Genomic DNA, 17500 nt, shown 5'->3' with positions numbered 1-17500 from the left:
GTGCCTGGTCTCTTCTATGTACTACAGATACAACCAGCCACAAGACACACATGCATGCACACACACGTCTTTACTGCACCTCTGCCCCCCCCCCCCCCCCCCCCCCACCTCTCTGCCCCGTGTGCACTGGGAATAATGAGCGGGGAGGTTAGATTAAAGGGGGTCGGCACAAATGGGGTTTTCTGTTTTTCAATCAAGCTGCATCACCGTGACAACAGAGCTCATGGCCAAGAGAAAGCATGGAGGAAGCCAGCATCGCCGCCGTGGGGGTGGGCTAGACAGCTGTAGTCCTGAACGATTCACAGACAATAAAGCCACTCCTGTAGACCATCCACTCCTGTAGACCACCCACTCCTGAAGACCATCCACTCCTGTAGACCATCCACTCCTGTAGACCACCCACTCCTGAAGACCATCCACTCCTGTAGACCACCCACTCCTGTAGACCATCCACTCCTGTAGACCACCCACTCCTGCAGACCATCCACTCCTGTAGACCACCCACTCCTGTAGACCACCCACTCCTGTAGACCATCCACTCCTGCAGACCATCCACTCCTGTAGACCACCCACTCCTGCAGACCACCCACTCCTGTAGACCATCCACTCCTGTAGACCATCCACTCCTGTAGACCATCCACTTTGAAAAATACACAAGGCCAAAAACAAGGCCTAAACAAATGTTTAGGATTGATGCCCAAACCAGGTCACTCTGTACATATCTAAAAAAAAACTTGCACAATTGCACAATATATTGTCTGTGTTTGTGAATGGAAGGTCTGACATGACACTGGCCTTCGAACATGCGATGAGTTCCTTGTCTTGGAGACCTGACGTGCTATGATGTGAGGAACAGCCGCTGGGAATACAGCCGTGGGCGGTTCTGTGTGAAGTTGTGCTTTTAGACACAATGATATTGAATATTGATATTTTATGTAGGCTTGGGGAAAAACATCTATAAATCTAGCTCTGTCAGAATCTCTATCTATTTATTATATCTATTCATTTGTCTGTCTGTCTTTCTGTCTCCAAACCTTTAGCTGCAGACTGTTCTGTTTCAGTATGTAATGCAGCATTTGCAGCATTATCTGAATTGCCTTTTGCAAATGTGAATTGATTTGGCTTCAGTCAGAAGGGTCACAGTAGTGTGCGTGTCTGTGTGTGTTTTGGGTGTGTTGGAAGTGTTTAGGTTTTTTATCCTCTTTGTGTGTGACTGGATGAGTTAGGTGTTTTTTCACTTTTGTTATCTTGCTTTGTTAAGCTCTGTCATGAGTTGGTGATGTTCACATAAAATGTTTATGATCTCTGCCCAAAGCTGGTCTACAGGTCTTCCCAGGTCTCATATTTGTGCAGTTCAGCAAATGTACATCACATAGAATACGAACTGCTAATGTAACGTAACGCTGAAGTGACCAAGGGCAGTTAGCATTAGGGAAGTGATCGGATACCGATTGGTCATCACCTTTTATTCATACAGTTACTTTAGCATTTTTTCCATGTTGGCATTCTGCATTTATTCAAATACTGGGACACTGAGTGAGGAGGAATATGGAACCAAGATTCTCCGGTGCCTAGAACACCAGAAACCAACACGCTGGTTTCTAGAATGGCACAGTTGGCATCCATCTCTGACTAACACCCACACAGAGAGCATTCATGGCTATATGGAGGTCTTTTGTGCCGCCACTCTACATAGTTTTTCTGTGCATCTCTTGCTGGGCACATTTTACTCTGGTTGTGAAAATGCTTTATATGTCAATGTATATAATGTAGAATGCTGCAATACACATGGATGGAGCCTGAGGATCAGAATTCCTTTGAAATGAGCAGGTTCATGCACCTCCCTATTCCACACCCCTCCTAAAAACACAGCTCACAGCCGTGCACTATAACCAAGACGCCTACACCTACATTCAGAAAGTATATTTGCTGTGCCGAATGAATCTTTATGTACAGTGGTGAGAAAACGTTCATAAACCCTTCGTAATTTGCTACAGGCTGTACAAACGGTGTCTTAAGTATGGTCTGAACTTCCCAAAAAAAGACAACACAAAAACATTTGAGTGTTTTTTATTGAACAAATGGTTTCAAGGTCATAGATGGAAGAAGAATAATGACCCTAATTATGGTTTTAAGCAAGCTTTCATCTCACTGGCAGATGAAGTCTTGAATGTTTGTCATTTAATTGCTCCAACTGAGAATTTATCTACACTGTCTCAAAACAGCTATTGTCAGGCCTCTGATGAAGAAAAGACATCTTGAGTCCTCGGTGCTTAGTAATTACAGACCAATCTACAACACTACATTTTTGGAATAATTACAGAGGTCTTTTCTACTCAGTAAATTATTATCTCAACACAAACATTCTTAATTAAATATCCAAGCCATTTCCAGGCATCACACACCAGTAAAACAGCATGAATCAGGGTTTGAATTTATGCTTTGTTATGGTTGGTCACAAGATTGTACTTGAGCTACAGAAATGGGTGGGCCTCTCTGTCTTAGTGCTAGACTGTTTCAGATGCTTCTTAAGCAGGTGCGATTATTATGTTGCACATGGTGCTCATTTGTCTAAGCATCACACAAGAGTCCAACAAGAGTCAGTTCTGGAACCTTACTTATTTAATCTCTATATGGAATTAATAAATACAACATTTGCTTTTATAAACAAGCAGCTGTCTCCAGGCTATCTCTGTCCTTAGATGCCCACAAGTTGGTTTTTAAGAGTGTGGAGGTACAAATGTATACACACCATTGACATTGGACATTGTGTTAGAGCTTAGATGGGGCAGAGAGTCTGATTGCTGAAACAAGGCTCTGAAAGGTGATGTGAATGGCATGCAGTCTGATTCCGGAGTGAATTCTGGGATATTTTCACAGCTACATCTCAGACTGTCTGTTATTTAAAACCCAAAATAGGTCGGATCATTGAACGTGATGACTCAGAACATCAACAATGGAATTTCTCTAAGAGGAGAATATCTATTTTTTGGAGTGAAGACCTCAGCCCCACTGATCATATGCAGGCCATTCAACCAAGACTTTCCCAAAATAATCAAGAACTGAAAAGACTTTGAATAGAGAAAGGTTCAAAACACTTCACTTAGACTCTATATATAGAGTTTGATATTACTGCCAGTCAGTGAAGATCCACTACTCGCTAAATATAAATGTTACATTTTTTTTTATTTTATCAGTGACTGACTATTTTAACCATTTACTCAATAAAATTACATTATGATGTTGTTGTTCAATCTATTATTTCTTACATCAGATTAGATTTTTTTGTGAATTTAGTACTGAAGTCATTGTAGACACGGATAGATAAGATCTCTGAAGGGCGTTCTGCATTGCGTATAACTCAAACGCATACAGTAAGACTTCACTGAACCAACTCTGTGTGGTTCAAACTATAAAAAACCCTACTGAGAAGATTAAGATACTCCACACTCAAGATCTTGATCTCCCACACACATATGCATAGGTGCACCCACACAAACGTCTGACAGTTTGTGTCTGTTTTACTGTTAGAACATGTAGCCTTTTACTGAGCAGGCCATCATATACTGTACATGGCTGTGTGTGTATGTGTGTATACAAGGCAAAACTGGTGCTAGACCTTGAGGTGAGAGCGTTGGACACTGTAAAGTCCTTCAGACGTGCGTTTTTGGGTACTTTAGTCTGGATATTTGTAGTTTTTGCATGATCTTTTTAGTTGTCTCTCTTCATCACACACACACACACACACACACACACACACACACACACACACACACACACACACACACACACACACACACACACAGAACCTTGATGTATACATAAAACAGATCTCAATTATAGACTCATAAAATGATGCACTCAGATCAAACACATTATTTGAACATAAATGCATTGTGAATGATCAATGATTCAGCACAAGTTCATGAGAAGGGTGCGCTTGAAATGTAACATTTGTTTTCTGCACATAGTCTGTGTCTATATTTTTCAAACTTTTCATTTCATGTTGTCCTATCCTGCCTTTTAATGGTAACTCCTTGTCTGCTCAATGCCTTCACGAATGCTCTTGATGCTAACTAAACTAGCTTCAGATGCTTGCTGGACTAATTTCAGGTGCCAGCTGGACTAGCTTCTTCAGTATGTGTCGTGATGTTAGGTGCTCATCTGAGCTTGACAGAGTGGTTGTGTCACTGTCAGTGACAGTGATGGTTTTACTGCTGCCAGTACTGATGACTACTGCCGCTATGATTGTGGGCGGGGCATGTTTTAGCTATTATTCCATTTCATGAAATGGAGCTATTTAACCAAGTGACTACTTCGTACCACTAGCTAGCTAGGTTTTACACCGCAGCAGCCCCTAGCCCTGACTGTAGGGCATTCATTTGTGGTTGTTTTGTCCAGTGGTGAAAAGTCAAAGTCTAAACATGTTTTGAGCACATCAGGATTTATTTATTTTTATTTATTGATTGATACATTTTTCTAATGTGATTAAATATTTGGGCATCAGAGTGGATTGTTGGAATCTAAATCAGAATCAGAATCGTACATATTTGATCCCAGAGGTAGGCTAAATTGCAGATTGGAGCTTGTTATGTTGTCTGCTCACTGTCTGCATGACACAGTACACACTTTAACCTCTTAGGAAGATGAGGGGTAGATGTAAATTTAATGGGAAAGGGAGATGTATTTGAGGGAAGAGTAGGTGGATGGCCAGGTGGATGGAGAGAGTGTGAATGTGTAGAGAGAGAGTGAAGGTGTAGAGAGAGTGAAGGTGTAGAGAGAGAGTGTGAAGATGTAGAGAGAGAGTGAAGGTGTAGAGAGAGAGAGAGAGTGAAGATGTAGAGAGAGTGAAGGTGTAGAGAGAGAGAGAGAGAAGGTGTAGATTAATTAATTATTACATTTATTAATTAATAGTTCTGTATGTATCTTTTCATTGTTCTATGTTATGGATATACATGCATATTGATACTTTATGTTTACATTGATGTACAATTTTTTTATTTATTTTTTATTTACTTATTTATTTATCATTTTTATATAAGAATGCTTTGACAATACAAATGTGAATTTGTCATGTCAATAAAGCAACTTGAACTTGAACTTGAGTGAAGGTGTAGAGAGAGAGAGAGTGAAGGTGTAGAGAGAGAGAGAGTGAAGGTGTAGAGAGAGAGAGAGTGAAGGTGTAGAGAGAGAGTGAGTGAAGGTGTAGAGAGAGAGAGAGTGAAGGTGTAGAGAGAGAGAGTGTGAAGGTGTAGAGAGAGAGAGAGAGTGAAGGTGTAGAGAGAGAGAGAGAGTGAAGGTGTGGAGAGAGAGAGAGTGAAGGTGTAGAGAGAGAGAGTGTGAAGGTGTAGAGAGAGAGAGAGAGAGAGTGAAGGTGTAGAGAGAGAGAGAGTGAAGGTGTAGAGAGAGAGAGAGAGAGTGAAGGTGTAGAGAGAGAGAGAGTGAAGCTCTGGTTGTCCTTCTCACACCCTTGAGTCAGGATGGGGGGTGTAGGAGGAGTCTGCCTCTAGACAAAGCATGAAGCAGCACAGTAGATAACTGAATGGAGTGTGTGTGTGTGTGTGTGTGTGTGTGTGTGTGTGTGTGTGTGTGTGTGTGTGTGTGTGTGTGTGTGTGTGTGTGAGAGTGAATGTGTGTGTTTGTGTGTGTGTGTGTGTGTGAGAAGGAGAATGAAAGAGAAATTGGAATGTCCTACATACAAGGTTGTTGGTTAATTGTTTTTCTCCCTGTATCAGATATTTGCCACAGGACATTTGCTGATAAGTGCTAAATGTTAACCTTGCTTATGGCTTCTAGCCAGTCCTTTGTCAATTAGGACGGGCTTCCCCCTTTGAAATGACAATTGGTGCAACCCAGAGCTTCCCCTCCCCCCATTACCAGAGAGTGGGCTGTCCCGGTCCAGCACCAGCCTTGTTCTCATCAAATGTTCTACTCTCTCTGGGTCTGTCCCTCTATGTAGGTCTTTCTTTCTTTCCTGTGAGCATGTCATCCCTTGCGTCTTCTCTCCCTCTCTCTCTCACTCTCTCTCTTTCTAGCAGCCTGTCTTACTCTGTCTTCTCTCTCTCTGGTTTCCAATCCCTGTGGTGCTGTAGAGTCGCTGCCTTGCAGACAGAGAATGCCGAGAGTGTAGCGGAAGCCTTGGGCGTCACCACTTATGCCTTCCGAAGGGCAACGCTACGCTGGCACACTGAAAGGTCACTTAGCTCCTCGTTACCTCTAGATTGAATGTCTTCTAAAGCCGTAAGAGTGAACGAGCGGCACACGTGACCAGAAGTGCGGCAGTGCCGACGTTTCAGCCGCGTGCGCCCTTGTGCTGGTGACAACACACTGGGTATAATCTCTACATCTTTACGTCTGACTTTAAAGCTGCACCAGTGGCTTTTCCACGTTCGCCACGTACACTCATTTGAATTGCTGAGCCTTAACCCTTTCACTGCTTGTTAGGTTTCTGCAATCTTGACACCTTTGCAATATGCAGTTTGTAAATATCTGAGCACATGGAGTGTGGCTTTGGTTGCTATATGTAGTTTCATTGAGGATCAGCTCTTTATTTTGCACTTGGGCTATGGAGAAACCACCAGAGGTCTACTGTTGACTGTTGAGCACTGGCCGGATGGTAATGGATTACATCACCCACACAGACAACTGTATTAAAGATTATATGAAAGTTTCAGTTGTTTTGTTCCAGTGGAGTTGGCATATAGCAGTTCTGCACTGCATTGATGGCCTTTAGTAAACATAGCTTGATCCACCCAGCTACGGGTGCAGGACTTAAAGGTCTTCCGTTTATTACGTGGGGTTGTTTCCACCTGCCCACTCCTACCCTACGCTTTTTGGCCCTCTCCTGTCTTTCTGTCTTAATCTGATTTGTCTTGTTTTCCAGTTGGTTGAGTGATCCAGCCATGGATGGGTCAATTCGGGGGAAGACTTTTCGATTCTGTTCTGTCTGGGTGATGATAATGGATGTGCTGATAGTATTAGTGCCAGTATTGCTTTCAGTGCAGCAGCAGGGAGGGAGAAATCAGACGGGACTTTGGAACAGCAGAACAGTGAGCCTTGAATTAATCATGCCTCTCTCAGCTGGAGCAAAAGTCTTCCTACCCTTCTCTGCTATGAATGTGTGTGTGTTGAGGTGGGGGGGGGGCAGATAGAATTATTGTTTCCCCTGTTGAACTATTGCCCCCAAGTGCCCCCCTTCACAGCATGCAGGCCCAACACTCCCCCAGCATGCGTCTCCAGTGTAAGAGTGCACGTGGCTACACCCTGTCACACACCCAACAATAATGGAGTCGACAGACTTGTCTGTACTTGGTGTGTATGTGCAGACTGTGTAAGTGGAGATACAGCAGGTGTGTGTGGGTTTACGCTCATGCAACTCATAGATGAGCACCGAGCTGATCAGCACTCATTCTGTTCCTGTGTGTGTGTGTGTGTGTGTGTGTGTGTGTGCGTGTGTGTGTTTGTGTGTGAAATTAGATCACGCATCTGAAAACTTCTGGACCAATCAATTTCTATTTGTGTATGTGCTCTTTTCTATATTCTTCAAATCAGGCCTGTTGACAGTCTTGCTGGGGCCCGGGACAAGAAAGTTTCATATATACCCCCCCCCCCCCCCCCCTCGCGCACGTCATTTGAATTTTCTCTGTAGCAGACAATCCTTGTGTTAGGTCATATAGTATAATATAGCCACACATCAAAGCTGTTTCTGACAGCTGACTGGTTTATACTTGACGTGAGGGTTCGTGCGGCGAAAATGACGTAATCGCAGTGGCTCTGCCCGTGCGCGAGGGCCTCACGCACTGTCGATTCGCGAGATCGTGCACCTCTCGACTTTTGTAACTTCGCGCGCGCCGTGCTTCAGCGCAATGAACAAAGTCATGTTTGCAGGGTTCATACACCTTTTTAAGGTGGAATTCAAGCACTTGTACGTCACTTTAAAGGTCCATTTCAATATTTCCCAGCACGTTAAACTTAATTAAGTTAAATATTTATACATATACTCGAAATGATTCGAAATAATTCGCTTTTTATCACATTATTTAACGGTGGTTTATGTTCAAAACGCCAAATCTTAACGTCTTCACGTTCTCTCATGTTTCGTCCTGGAATTACAAGAGGCTCGTATTTGTTAATGTAATTACAAGAGAACGGTTCAGTCACACAGCTATTTGTTGTGAAACGAAGTAGTTACAATTTCAAGCATTTTCAAGTACTTTAGCCTCAATTCCAGCACTTTTCAAACCTGGAATACAATGCAACTTTAAAATTCGTCAGGTAAATATTTTTCCTTTCTTTTCCGCGCTCCAGATTTCTGTTTTCTTTAACTATACACCACCGTATTTCCCGCTGTAGGGCGGGTAACAGCCGGCTACGGTCGGTACTGGATCAAACCATTTTTCAGTGGGAGGCGGGGGTGTATGCACTTAATGGAAAATATGCAGATAGGTTAAAAACATATATATTTTAGCCATTGAGCTTATTTTGAGTACAGAGTTTTATATTATGAAAGATTTCAAGATTATTTAAAAATTATAGACTTTAAATAAAAAATAAATTGCTGGGCTATTTGATGGGCCCCCCTGGCCCTGGGGCCCGGGACAACAGACCCGGTTGTCCCCCTCGGTCGACGGGGCTGCTTCGAATTAATATTTACTGTATTTCAGTCTATTGTCATCTTTTTCCATGTGTGCACGTGTATGCGCATGTGTGTGTGTGTGTGTGTGTGTGTGTGTGTGTGTATGCATGTGCATGCTTGTGTGAGTGTCTTATGTGAGTGTCTATGCATGTGTGTATGCATGCATGCACACACATGCCTGCGTGAATCTCTGCATGTGTGTGTCTGTCACGCATGTGTGCGTGTGCATGTGTGTGCATGCGTGTGTGTGTGTGTGGATGCATGTGTGTATGCATATGTGCATGTGTATGTGCATGTGTGTGTGTGTGTGTGTGTGTGTGTGTGTGTGTGTGTGTGTGTGTGTGTGTGGGTAAGGTTAAGACAGTTGCAGCCGGAACTCTGCGTGCTGATACTGCAGTTCACAAGGCTCCTTTGGGAATGGACTTGGATGAAATGCGCTGTGTGCTTTTAAAACTCCTCCACAGCAAATGTACAATGAGCTGAACCTCATCACACACACAGTTTAGATGTTTCAGAGCACACACACGCACCCACTCACATGCATATGTGCATTCACAGTTTATGTGGTTTTTGGAGGACAGTCTGTAGCAGTAACTTTAAGGCCCATTAATGTGTACAGTTCTAATCATTATCAGTATAAAGATATATATTGCTAATAGCAATTTATTTCATTTATTTATTTCCTTGTTTTGGTCATGTGATAAGCAATATCCACCTAACATCTAGCCTAGTCCACAAAAATTGCTCGTATTGCTCATTCATCCAAACTAAAACAGGGTTTTCCATGACAGAAAAACGCAACTTTTCCAATCTGCTCACCCAAATGGCCAAGAGGAAACGTAGCTTTTAGAAAACATGTCATAAAGTTGTAATGTGACCTCCACAGTTCCAACATGGTAGAATCCACCGTTTCCCTTCTTGCTGCTGTTGGAATTGTAATTTCATCATAAGCTGCTTACTCCTTATTTGTCTTTTTCTCTGTGTAGGTGGCTGTACTGCATGTGACTGGAGCATGTAAACAAAGTCCTGTGGCAGAAATGTCATGGGCGTCATAGAAACACCAGTGTAGCCAAAACACAAACAAGGCATTGTCCAACTCACTCGTGTTAGTGGGGACTAAGCTTGAGAATAATTAGCTCTCTCTCTCTCTCTCTCTCTCTCTCTCTCTCTCTCTCTCTCTCTCTCTCTTGCTCTCCCTCTCTTTCTTACTTTCACTCTCCCTCTCTCTTCCTCTGCCCCCCCTTCTTTTCATTCATTCTCCAAATGTGGGTGTTCAGAAGCCATGGTCCTCAGCTTAGTCCTGAAAACCAGTGGTGAAGTCCTGCACTTCTACTCTGACCCCCCTCCCAAAATGCGAATTTCTCGACTGTTTGAGGTTCGATCCAATGATAGGAGAGAACACATCTCCTCTGTGGTGCGAGGAAAGAAGGGAGGTTCCTCACTGGGGGGAGGAGCCATGGCCTGCTCTCAACTGGGGGGAGGAGCCACCGCCAGCTCCTCATTGGGGGAGAAGACATGGCCTGGTCTCAATTGGAGGAGGAGCCAAAGCAAGCTCTCCACTGGAGGAGGAGCTAAGGACAGCTCCCTACTGGGAGAGGGGGGTTGTGCAGTACAGTGCAGAACCGCCCACACCCCCTTGTTCACGCCCAAATAAAAGCTTTCTAAATGCAGCACCCAAATAAAAGCTGACGCTGCAGCACCTGCCTGGTTTGCACCCTTGCTTGTTTGTTTGTTTTTATATGGGGTGAAGAACATTTGGAGAAACAGGTTTCATAAATCAGGAAATTGGGATGTTTGGTTACCCTAAGTACACAGACACACACACAGACGTACACCCACACGATCTCACAGAAAGGCACGGCTGATAGAACGAGCAGGTGTGGGCCGACTCGTCGTTGTGAACGCGGCCCAGCAAAAATGCCCCCAGGCCTGCTGTGATGGAGCAGAGCTGGGGTGTGACTGTGTGTAGGGGAGTGTGTATGTGTGTGTGTGTGGGTGTGTGTGTGTGTGTGTGTGTGTGTGTGTGTGTGTGTGTGTGTGTGTGTGTGTGTGTGTGGGTAAGGTTAAGACACTGCTGGGGCGTGACTGTGTGTAGGGGAGTGTGCATCTCACTCACCCACGGACAGCGTGTTCGGGTGCTAATTAGATCAGAGACTCTGGAGTGGGTGGTGCAATGTTGCCGTAGGTCTTTCTCTGAGTCCCTGGAGTCAAGCACCAGCCTTTCACTCTGAGTGGCCATTAATAGTCACCAGATATTCTACCACCTAATACTGTCACAAAGAGCACTATTCTCTACAGACTGCCTAATCTCATCCCTATGCAAATCTGCTGCTGAGACTGCTCCCCCCTTATATGCACACACACACACACACACACACACACACACACACACACAGAGGTACTGTGGGCACACACAGAGGGCAATAATCCTGCATTGTCAACGGTTTCATTCTCAAGTCCCACCTCACAGAAGCGTGGGTCAGCAGCCGACACCCACCCACAGCTCAGCAGAACAGGGTCTGACCTGCGCTGCTATATCAGAGAACACATATTTCACACGGTGATCACCGGGCATCACCACCCCGCTCTCCGCCGGCCCGACTATTCGTTTTACAGCCGGAGGGGAAGTTGTGAAGGGCAGACGCTGGTGGGAGTGGCCGGAGGCTGGTGGGAGTGGCCAGAGGCTGGTGGGAGTGGCCAGAGGCTGGTGGGAGTGGCCAGAGGCTGGTGGGAGTGGCCGGAGGCTGGTGGGAGTGGCCGTGGCCGGAGGCTGGTGGGAGTGGCCGGAGGCTGGTGGGAGTGGCCGGCGATCGTCCCTGTACTGGTTCTGCCACTGTGGGCTGAACGTCGGATCTTCTCGCCTCTCAGTCCCACGGTGTTACCTTCTAGTTTTGGAGCACTGTGATGGGTGCAGTGTTTTTTTTCGAGGAACCAGGTGTGGAGGTGTGAGTGTGAGTGAGTGCTGGTCACACCACTCCTCTCCGTAAATTAAATTCAAATCCCAAAGCAATTAGAAAACTGGTGCCAACCTTTACCACTGCTTCTACGCAACACTCAAACGGAACACTCAAACCCACCGCTCAAACCTCAAACCCACAAATCCCATGGCCTGGATAACACTCTGTGCCAAATCATTTAATCATTAATGTCACTTCAGCACTGATGTCTGTAGCTCAACAAAGCTGACAGAGTCAACCTGATATCAGAATTTACATTCCTGTCGTTTGTCATATTAATCATGATTCATGACAGATAATTTAATCCGTAATGAAATTGTACTGAACGTTTATTTAAGTTCTTTGGTCAAGGTGCCATGACTCCTGCCTGCTTCTAACATTTCGTCACATTATCATGAACCAAAAATAATATGAACTCATTTCAGCCCCTAACTACTGATCATCCAGCACTGTGTAAAGGTAAATAATTTAAATATGGACTCATGTTCTGATCTGACTCTTTTCATGATCGAATTGTATACCAGCTGATAAAGTCATAACCCCCCCCCCCCCACCCCCCTATGTTTTTCCTATTTCACTTGAAATGCATCATGTTAAAGAAGTAAAATTCATTCTGGTTTCCCAATTGCATTGGCCTTAAAGGATTTAACTTTCCAATTTACAACTGGAATTCCAAATGTTGAACATGCCCACACACCACTATTCCCTTCAGCAGAGCTGCCATTAAATTGTAAGTTCTTAAATTCGGCAGCAGAATCCGAACTCCTCCTGCACGGATTTAAATACAGAGAGTCCAAGTGTTTAAGAGGGAGAGAGAGGAGGTTTCTGTAGGACAGGAGGAGCTGCTAAAATGGCATGGAATGGTTGGGCAGGGGAGGGTGTGTGTGTGTGTGTGTGTGTGTGTGTGTGTGTGTGTGTGTGTGTGTGTGTGTGTGTGTGTGTGTGTGTGTGTGTGTGTGTGTGTGTGTGTGTGTGTGTGTGTGTGTGTGTGTGTGTGACTTTCTGTGTGTGTGTGTGTGTGTGTGTGTGTGTGTGTGTGTGTGTGTGTGTGTGATTGTGTGTGACTGTGTGTGACTACATGTGTATGCGTCCCCACGCATGTGTGGTGAATAATCTGATTTTGGTTTATGGTGGGTTGTTACAAGGACAGCAGTGTGCAGCTCCTCCTCTCTCTCATTTTCTCTCTCTCTCTCTCTCTCTCTCTCTCTCTCTCTTTCTTGCTGTACCTTCAGGGCATCATCACCTCACTTTCCTTTTTCACTTCTCCTTTTGCTTCATTTCTACTGTTTCTTTTCTTATCCTGTTCCACTTCTTACATTTCTCCTCTGTGTTTGTATTATACACCTTCTGTCTTTGTCTCTTTCTGTCTTTGATATCTTTATTATGTCAGGGCCTGTGTGTGTGTGTGTGTGTGTGTGTGTGTGTGTGTGTGTGTGTGTGTGTGTGTGTGTGTGTGTGTGTGTGTGTGTGTGTGTGTGTGTGTGTGTGTGTGTGTGTGTGTGTGTGTTGCATCCGTGTTGATTTATGTGGTCATGTGATAGACCATACATGCTGGAGCAGCATTTATATGGTAATGAAGTCAGAAGCATGCTAGCATGGCTATTACACACACACACACACACACACACACACACACACACACACACACACACACACACACACACACGCACACACACACAACCACACACACACACACACTACTGCACTGGAGGCCACTGCATTCACAGTAATACAGTGGTGACACTTGTGGTGAATATGTACATGGGAATACACACCCAGACACAGCCACATCCTTATTCACACTGTCCTGTTGTCTACATTGTGGGCAGACTGTCCTGTTGTCTACATTGTGGGCAGACTGTCCTGTTGTCTACATTGTGGGCAGACTGTCCTGTTGTCTACATTGTGTCCAGTTGTTTTGGATTATTTAGTTATTGTTGTTTTATTTGACTACTTTTTTGAGTATTTGACTTATTTGACTATTTTTTTAAATGCTCTCTGCATAACGCCGCTCACAGACAGAGGGGTCACCTGCCTCCACCCATGGGACTGTTTCTAATTTATCTGCTGTGTAGTGATACACTGTGTTTATCAGAAGCCAATCAGGCAACATTTACTACTTTTGTATGGGATGTATGGCAGAGCATATAAAAATGATGTAACCTTATGTGAGATTTCCTGTGTTCATCACAGACTTGTTGGGAGCTGCTTCAGCACCATGGAGAGCGCCCCTCGGGCCTCTCTCACTCACTGGCTGTAGAGTGTATGAGATTAGGTGTGAGGTCTGCACAATTCTCTGGTTATGCTACATCATAGAGGAGTTTGTTGGGAAGGTGCTCCTGCTCATGGCATTCAGATTTTTATGTGTGTGTGTGTGTGTGTGTGTGTGTGCAGTCATACAAATATTAATATGTTTCAGCATATTATCAAGTGTATATGTGTATTCAGTGTTGTGTGCAATCTTGTCTTTGTTACAGTAACAATTCTCACACACATTTTCACAGGCATTTCAGCAGGAACTTATAGACAATGAACTCTGGGGAAAGGTATGAGTAATTAGTGAACATTAAGTAATTTCTAAAATTTCTAAAAACCTGAGGAGATGACAAAGAGACAGAGAGACACACAGAAAGAGAAACAGAGAGAGACAGAGAGAGACACATAGATAATGAGAGAAGAACGCTAGATATGGAGCAGGGTATAAAAGTTTTGCCATTTGGCTAATTCTGGTTTCTCTGCTCCCCCCCCCAGTGATCTGCTGTCTTCAAAGTATGTGGAGAGGCACATATCAGATGAGGGGAAGCCATACATCTCCAAGGTAAGTTCGCAAGCTGTACTGCCGTCTCACTGCTGGGGTTGAGATGTATGGCAGTCTCACTGCTGGAGTCAGGAGGCATTCTGGCATGGGTAACAGTTTAATCTTGTTTAAAGTGTCGTCCCTGCATTTGGAGATGTCGGAATCCATTAATGAACAAATACGTTTTAGATGTATTTGTGAAACGAATACCTCATGAATATGTGTGCTTTAATGGTAAGATGAAAGGTTTTCCAGGCTCTTATAACATCCCCCTGAAGATCATTGTGTCATAGTACACAGGTTCAGAACTCAAATCTATTATAACATTTATGCATATTACCCACACTGCCCACCCCTTTCTGATGCATGAGTTCACAGACACCCATGATTGGCCAGCGACACAGTAATTGACATGGGAGAGTGAATATGCAAACCCCTCCCACCCTGTTCGCTCTCACAGGCTCACAGCCACGAACAGCTGTGGTGTCATCGGGGACTCGAACACGCACATCTCGAACATCTCCTGATGGTTGTGGCCCTTTGCATCACTCAGGAGCTTCTGCTGAGTACTTTAGCTTCTGTGCTGCAGGCCATGTAGTGACTTGGCTGTCTTCTCTTAGCTAACAATCGATTTATTGAACGGCAGGCAGGTTAGACCCGCCCCATGCTTCACCTTCTGGTGCATCAGCTTGGGCAGACCAGCCCATTTAAACCTGTAGCACAGGCATATAGGTCTATTGGTTTGTAAAGCAGGATGAATTTGGGAAGGTCTCTTAAGAACAACAGGACGGTGTAACGTAGCTCGTGCTACGGAGCGAGGAGGTGGACACAAATGCTGAGAAGAACGAGATTTATTACAGGGCATACCGTCATCGGAGTCGGATAACCAGTCCGGGTTCATAACGGGAGGGCAGTCAGAGTAACAAAGGTACACAGGCATACTGAACACGACGGGCAACACAGACAAACTCACGAGCAAGATGAAAACAGCGAACAGCAAGCACAAACCAACAGCATGAACAAAACCACAGATCACTCGACGGGGAAATCGCAGGGACTGATATACATGAAACTGAAACAAGGGACAGGTGTTAACAATGACACGGGGGCGTGGTAACAAACAGGGAATCACGGAGACAAACGAGCGGGGCGGGATAAACAGGCACGGAACACCGGGAATCCGGAGTGACGGCCAAGGGAGGGGCCGCGGCCATACGTGACAGACGGCAAAGGCCATATCTGTTCCACATGCAGTCGGCGGACCGAACCAGCGCAAAGCTTAAGAAAAAAACCTTTGCAGTCAAAGCAAGGAGAATGCGACATGGGTCATTGTGATCTGGGTCTGGTGATTTGGGTCTGGAACAATGCCTCAGCTGGGTCAGTGTGATGATGATTATATGGAACAGTTAGTGTGGGTGAGTATCACAAAAGAGCAGGCCTTCTGGGATTGAGAAGGTTCTTATAGTCCAGAACAGAAGGTCCAGCTTGATAACTTCATGGCATCCTGTTCCTGTACACAGCAAAATAGACAATGTTAAATTTAACACTGGAAAACTGCATGTGTTCACAATCACCAGTGTTAAAATGATACATTAATGTTTAACACTAAAACTGTGTCAATTTAACACTTTGTGTAGCTGGAAAATACTACTCTACACTCTGGGTTTTGGTATTATTAAAAGAACAGTACAGGGTTAGAATTTGTACTCATATTTGTACACTTCTGGGAGTAAATAGAAATACAACCTCTACAGAAAGTGTTATATTTCACCTTTGCATTTTTTTATGCCTTTAAATTAAGGCATTGAAATTAACCTTCGATACTTCAGCATAGTTGGATCAAATGTAATGGAGGAGCAACGGATTGCAGTGCTGAAGTATGATCCATCATTTATGTCTTTACTATCTTGTAATTTTGTCATTTTTACCCTCTTCTTGTAATTTTGCTTGCTGGAAAGTTAGGCAGAGCTCCTTATTACTAAACACTGACTGGAGTTCCTAAGAAATGTACATAAGTGGATGCATCATTGACTAAAAGGTGTCTGTAAGTACCAGCTGTTCAGTCTTTAAATGCACACCAAGAATATGCTCAGGTTCAACAACGTTCCACTTTTGTGCAAAGCATCTCTGTCTCTTATGTGCTTACAAATGGGAATGGATTCTCAAGCTAATCAACACAATCCTCAAATTTATCCAGAGATTCTTTAAGCAAGGCAATAGAAAGACATTCAAAAATAACTTCCTTTGCCTGCATATGGATGTCATTCATAAGCTCCTCCACTGACTTAACCAAACATTGTAGTGCTTTCAGGATCTCCAGATGTTTGCAGTTGAGCAGCCACTGAGCTCCACACACATGCTTCTTCTTGATAGGAGGCCACGTTTGACAGGGTTATGACGAGATTTGGCAATTGCGTATCACAAGCTACAACGCCGCTATTCACAGACTGTGAACTCTGTCCCTTTCTCAGAAACAATCCCAACATGCACTCCTAACAAACATTTTCAAACCCACACTATGTACAAGAACAGAAGAGCATGCAGGATCTCTGTAATGTATGTCGAGGCTACAAACCACACTCAAACTTCAAGTGATGAAACAGCAGCAGCATTTTTGAGGTGTCCTTTGCAGATTCATCTCAGCTTTGTTCAGCATACAAATGTGAACAGCATAAAATGTCACCGTGACGATGTCTGACTGTTTTCAGCATTGTCCCCATCGTTGCCGTACAATGTGGTTCGGATGAAAGAGAAAAATTTGCACAAAGTGTCGTCGTAGTACAGAGAGAAAACAAAATGTGCCTTGAAGAGTTATTCAAAAGCTGCAACAGCAGTTTTCCCTGCAGAGGGAACAACCTTCTGGTTCAGGCTGATGTCATAATTCTGGTTAGCAACAGCACAAAGAAGCGGTTTTCTCGGGGAAAGTCACAATGCTTGTTTCTACACATAAGACGAGGGGAGATTAATGACTGACACTGATGCCTAGTGTAGTGTCGCATGTTGACGAGAAATCAATACTGTGGGAAGGTTGGAAATATCAAACATCTGAACATACAATGCTTACTGGATATGTGTGTGAAGCTGGTGCGCATGGTTTGTTTAGTCTATAGG

At 44.2% G+C, this 17500-nt stretch overlaps 1 protein-coding gene across 5 annotated transcripts in view; it reads left to right on the top strand.

Moving 5' to 3' along the window:
- The window catches only part of adam22 (ADAM metallopeptidase domain 22), a 65685-nt gene that overhangs the window by 6465 nt on the left and 41720 nt on the right, over positions 1-17500 (top strand). For all 5 annotated transcript variants that reach the window (XR_013132435.1, XR_013132436.1, XM_077012903.1 and 2 more), the window contains exon 4: positions 14344-14410. Coding sequence is in view for 3 of the 5 variants with exons in the window: in XM_077012903.1 (XP_076869018.1) it covers positions 14344-14410 (67 nt within the window). In the remaining 2 variants the exon portion in view is untranslated. The remainder of the gene's footprint in view (positions 1-14343; positions 14411-17500) is intronic.

Source organism: Brachyhypopomus gauderio, chromosome 7 (genome assembly GCF_052324685.1).
Source record: "Brachyhypopomus gauderio isolate BG-103 chromosome 7, BGAUD_0.2, whole genome shotgun sequence".
Classification (NCBI taxonomy): domain Eukaryota; kingdom Metazoa; phylum Chordata; class Actinopteri; order Gymnotiformes; family Hypopomidae; genus Brachyhypopomus; species Brachyhypopomus gauderio.
The sequence above is the reverse complement of the archived record's forward strand: the minus strand, read 5'-3'. Positions and strand labels throughout refer to the sequence as shown.